General features: G+C 37.6%; 1 protein-coding gene across 2 annotated transcripts in view; it reads left to right on the top strand.

The window, feature by feature from the left end:
* The first annotated feature begins 1,943 nt into the window (after positions 1-1,943).
* ITIH2 (inter-alpha-trypsin inhibitor heavy chain 2) overlaps positions 1,944-6,000 on the top strand; it is a 519,026-nt gene continuing 514,969 nt past the window's right edge. For both annotated transcript variants that reach the window (XM_044088359.1, XM_044088358.1), the window contains exon 1: positions 1,944-2,112. In XM_044088359.1, the coding sequence (XP_043944294.1) occupies positions 2,026-2,112 (87 nt within the window). In that variant the 5' untranslated portion in view covers positions 1,944-2,025. The remainder of the gene's footprint in view (positions 2,113-6,000) is intronic.

Below are 6,000 nucleotides of genomic sequence, written 5' to 3'. Positions count from 1 at the left end.
GGTGTGTTGTTTAGCCTTAAGGGCTGTGACTGTTCGGCACACTGGCTTTGTGAGCTATGTGTTGCACGTGTTTTGTTTTGGGGTAGCGGTTGCTTGGGTGTCTGCTTTGGAGGTCTCTGCTGCTTTGGCAGATTTTTATTTAGAGCCTCCGAGTATGTTTTTGTGTATTTATGTGTTTGGTTTGCTGTCGTGGTAGGTCTATGTGAGACTGGAATTGTAGTGAGTGTGGTTTCCTTCTCCTCCTGACTGGTTACGCCAGTACTGAGTTGAGAGAGCTTAGCATCCAGTTTGGCTATATGGTTGCATCTCTCACATGTGTTGGAATTTGTTGGGAGGAGGAGAGGGTTGTCTGTGTACATGAGGCAGTTGTAACATTGGCTCAAGATTCCCAGATTCACCAGCTGGACCAGAGAGGAGATTGACAACTGACCTTTGGACATGCTAGAATAGTATTGGGAATTCCTTCATAATTGAAAAAAGGGCCAGTGGGGAACAAGGTACTCAAGGGGAGTTTGTGAGGGTGTAGTGCTTTTAATTTTTTAGTGCTGACTTAGTGAGCAAGTGCCAGGTAACTTAAATGCAATGTGTTACAGGTAACTTAAATGCAAAAATGACAAACAGTAACTTTCAAGTGAAACAAGGAAATAAGTACAGTAAACAATGCAGATATCACTAGGGATCCACAGAAGCACTGAAAAGCAGCGTTTTAGGTGGAATTAGCATTTCAGGGAAATAACAAGCAAACAAACAACAAGCATACAAACAAAGCTAGATTCAGCAGGCCTGGATCTAGTCTATGCTACAGCAAACAAGGTGTACCAATTCAGTTTTGCATGTCTGTAATGTTCAGGGAGGATCAGAAGGGATAAACATCTGCTATCCCCCAAAAATAAAAGCAGAATGTGTTATGACAAAATTAGTAAGGAATAAAACGATAAATATAATGGATGTTTATGGGATCTTCCCTTTGAGCTTAAACACTGAACACAGAGGGAATTAATTTTAAACATGGACAGCAGAGATACAAAAGGGATGTTTCAATTCTCTCTTTTTCATACAGAGAGTAGTAGCAAAGGAAGATAAACAACAGTAAGTGTTATATTCATACTGTGTAGAGCTAGACATGAAAGGGATGGCATATGAAATTAACTGGAAAAATGAAGAAAATAAGGATGGAAAAACAATATGATGTCTAAAGTCAATGTTAAGCAATTTAACACACTGAAGAGACTTTACCGGATCAGAGGTTTTTTTTTTCAGCCATGTTTCTACATTTATCCTATAAACCTAGCAACTTCCTGAAGAAGGTTTATACAGAACACTTGAACAATTTCTGCTTCAGGACCAAACTAAGCTATGAAGTGATACAAACAAGGGGTCTAGAAAAAAAAACAATCTCTTCGCCTGTTCTGCCACACTCGGTTAAAATAAATTAACATGGATAAAATCTTGTTTGTAATACATCAGTACAATTTCATAGATCTTCTAAGATGGCAGTATATTACATCCCATTCATTTATATTAAATTCATTAAACATGTTTCTATAAGTAGATGATTGAGAAAAACATTCTGAGTAGATGTCTGCATACCAAGAAGGGATATTAATAATCAAGAAACTTTTTCATGAGTAGATTACTAAGAATATAATTTGCTCAAAATCATTATTTCAGAAATATTCACTGCAAATTAACAATAGTGGTTAAACTCATCCAGTAATTTCATCTTTGGTCTTGCCTTAATTCCTGACTTAAATACATCTAGCGGTCTTACAGAACAGACTAAAGAAGTTCAGACTTTGTCTTGTAGTGAGGCAAAAACAGTAGGTTTGTCATATTTGCTCAGCTACAAGAAACATTGCAAAGGTTTGCAGAAAGGCCGAAAACAAATATTGACAGTAGCAGAGGGTTTTTGTAGAGCAATGATAAGCCTTATCCTGTCAGTTGACCTTGGCTCAATGTGGAGCTGAACTGGCAGAACCTTTACAGCTCTTTCCATTTTGACTGCAGCAGGAAAACAGACAGAACATGAAGCTCCTAGGTCCCATTCTGCTTTTCGTGGGCCTCACTGCTGTTCATGGCTTTTTTGAATTTGTGATAGACTCAGAATTGGAAGTAAGTGTGGCGAGCTACAAATATGGTGGATGATTTTCAGATTACATTATGTATGGGGAATATATGTATCAGTCAACTGCAATGTATGAGAGAAGTCATTAGCAAACTACATTCGGTTTTATTAATTTTTGTCACAAATTTCAGAAATAAATTTAAACAAGACAGGGTAAATGAAATGTCTGGCAAATTTATATAGTCAAAATTATGTAGCATTTTTTTTAATATATACAGTATTAGATTTGCATAACTAGTTATGAGAGGCTTAAGAAACAGCTCTAGAAGATGTTCACTGATAATGATTAGACATGTTTTACTATACTTAGTGTTCTGAGCACCATGTTTGACTAATCATTAGCATTGCTGTTTTGTTAAGGCTTACTAGAGCTATTACAAGCTTGTTTGCTTGTTTATTCAATTCTTTGAGAACCAAGAGCGATATTGCACTTCTTGTCTTCATCCACATTTATGTCACAGCAAAAGCCCCTGCATTGTATTACCACATGGGATCTAGGAGTTTAATAAACCTAAGGCAAACCTAACTTCAAGGCAAAATCTGCAGGTGTTAGCTTAGCATGGACATTCAAGCAATGCTAATCAATGACTATAATTTGCTGATAACATGATTTATTTCCTCCAGATGTCTTTGTGCTGGCACTTTACTGTGATAAGCCACCTGATTTCAAAATAAAGTATCTACTACAAATATTTAATGGGGATTAAATGTATTGCTTATTAATAACTGTAATGTCAAATCTAAGAAGCTGTTATAATCTCTGTAAGTCTGCAAAGTCATTTTCTGCATATGATATGCCTTTACAACCCATCTCAAGATCGTGTTAAGTTTATATCATTAGGATATAAATGTGATTGAACAGCCTTTCTTATATGTTCATCCATTCTAGAATGTAATCAATACACAGTGATGGCTTTGGACACTAGTATCCAGTGTTTTATGTGATTTATATAGTCTGTGAGATGTAGGATACATTTTCATGATGATGTACTAAGTTTGCTTACAGTCCAGCTCTGTAAAACATAGATTTCTACAGCACTTAAAATTCTTGCTATGCAAAGATTCCTTGCTTTGTAACCTTAAATCCACTTATAATCATTACCCTGGTTTAAAGCAGTGTGCAATGAGTGCTGGTAGAAATCCTGGAATCCGGATATCTGGCATTTAGCATCAGAAGGACGAGGGCATAAAACTATACAGGTTTACATCTTGAATCCGGTACAGTAGGTGGGAAAGCCTGGCTGTGCTCTAAACAACTCTGGAAGTTTGAATGGCTTGTGACATTTTTTTTTCTATAAAAATGTGCCTTGGTCAATTAAATTACACCATATTTTTACAAGTAAAATAATTAAGAAAACAACTAATAAGTTAAAAAACATTCAGTGATTTTTCATACTGAAAAATGTAAACAAGACTGAAAATAAGGGAAATGTGTACATTCCATGATCATCTACTATATGGAGCATAAAGAAATGTTGTAAGGGAGAGATTTAATCATGGCATTCATTTGCAGGGGCTTGGTTTTTATTGTTATGTGAAAGGAAATAAAAAATCAGTCAGCACTCTAAAGGTGGTATGTTTTGCATTGGCATTAAGAAGAGAAGATGAATGGATATGTATATTTAAACTATTATATTCAGCTTTGATATTCATAGATTTATTGATTGTTACTAGGCTAACTGCCCAGGGGCCTTTGTAAGCCTAGCCAAGTTTTCCCAAAAGAATAATGATATTGTGTAGACAGATAAGACATTGAGGGCCAGGCATTTATAAGCTACCTCTGTTCATAAAGGGCATGGGTGCCAGGCATGGTGTAAATTTTCTATTCCCCTTCCACTGGTCTAGCTTGCACTTAAACTGGGTAATAGATGAATTCAGCTTCACATGGATGGGATGCCTGTTCCATAGAAGGGGCAGTCTGTGGGACACAAATCTGTCTATCCAGTATGTTCTGCTGAAATCGCAGACAGAATTCAGATCCTAGACCTTGTATTTATGGTACTGTTTGACTTACAAATATGCAAGAGATTCATAAAAGTGGAGTTTGTGGATGCCTTAGAAGCCAGGTATAGATAACCCTCAAAAATCTGTAAGAGACTGAGTAGAAGGAAAGGGTTTTAAGGTACTCTGCATAAGGCAGGTTTGTTATGGCTTATGTTCTTTTTTGTGAGGAATCTCTGAGTTCACTCTAGTTGTGCATATGCCTAGTCAGTTATATACAGAAGGGAGCATTGTACAATATGACTGGTCTGATAAGAGTGGAGCACAATGGGATAATGACCTCTTTGGACCTAGATGCCATGCCCTTACTTATAAGTTGTGCAACATAAAAGGACTTCTTTATCACTGTGGCTACATGTTGCTTGAAGGTAAGGTTACTGTCTGTATGTGTACCCAGATCCATGACCACTGGGGCAACTCTCAGGGGTGTGTTATCAACATGATAATTAGCTAGAATGGTTGAATTCCCAAAGGATACAATTATGCATTTCTTAGCTTTGAGTTTAAGACCATGGCTTTGGCACCATTTGTTAGTCAGAGATAGGCATTCATGAAGAATGCTAATATTTGTAGGGGAGTCAATGATAACCCCCAGCTTCCAATTACCTGCAAACTTAGTCTGCCATAAACATTTAATGTTTTGTTCCATTTCACAAAAATAGATGTCAAAAAGGAGTTGGCCCAGTACCCAGCCCTGGTGGACTCAACTAGTTACTGGCCTCCTGATGGAGGTGGCCTCACCTATTTTGACCTCCTGGGCCCTATCAGTGATAGTCGGTTATGCAGTGGAGGATAAAAGGGTTTATACCTAAATTAGTGAGTTTGTCTATAATGTCTGAGTGGGGTATCAAAACCTTGGTCAGGTCAAGGTAAGCTGCATGCAAAGTTTTACCTTCACCCACTGCTTTGGTGACCCTCTCAAAAAAGTCCACCAGAGTTAATAGCCATGACCTTCCTTTAACAAAGCCAAATTGCGATGAGTCCAATGTTTGCAGGTTACCTGTGTTTTCATTTATCATGTCTTTGATGGTTCTTTCCATTACATATGAGGCTGGTCAGACTTATAGTTACCTGAATCAGTGGTTGGACATCCTTTGTGCAGGGGAGTGACTGTAGCCATCTTCCATTCCTTGAGCACAAAACCTAACTGTAGACTCCAGATGAAAAATGATTCAAGTGGACCAGAGAAGAAGTTTCATGCTATTTATTACATATCCCAGGATGTTTTGATGGCCCATTGATGCAGTGTTTTTGGCCTTGGAAAGTGCATTGATGGCCTGTTTCCTAGTAATGGTTGGGGGGATTGTGGTAAGTGGTATTTCCTTTGGACTATCAGGGGAGTGGAGGGGTTTTGAGCTAAGCCTGTCAGCCAAAAGGTTGGTAATGGCCTCCGGTTTAGTGTAGGTACTGCCCATTGTTACATATTTCCCCTGAGGTTACAGACACAGCTGTAGAAAGCTTTGTGGTTGTCCTTTGCCGGAGAATCTATTTTTTCTTCAAATTTAGCCCTTAAACTATTAATCTACCCTCTTAGCTGCCTTTTTAGATCAGTCAAGGGGCTTTAATTATGTATGGTTTAGTTCCTCTTATGCTTAACCAAGATTGTTTTCTTTTGTTGTATAATTGATCAATATCGCAATTCCCCCAGGGTGGCTTGTCTTTTGAGTTGGTCTTATTCTTAATATGAGTGGACAGGCACAGCTCACTCTATACAGCTATCAGTATGTCTGTTCAGAGATTTTGTAAATTGCTCAGCAGTCTATCTAAATTCAAAATGAATAAAAATAAAAATAATGTCTATATTTATTATGTAAAGTTTCTGTTAACCTAAAGAGCAGCATAGTCATACCTCACTATATTGGTGCTTGATTAAT

This window comes from Protopterus annectens, chromosome 11.part0, assembly GCF_019279795.1.
Source record: "Protopterus annectens isolate FY-2018-M chromosome 11.part0, PAN1.0, whole genome shotgun sequence".
Classification (NCBI taxonomy): Eukaryota; Metazoa; Chordata; order Ceratodontiformes; family Protopteridae; genus Protopterus; species Protopterus annectens.
The sequence above is the reverse complement of the archived record's forward strand: the minus strand, read 5'-3'. Positions and strand labels throughout refer to the sequence as shown.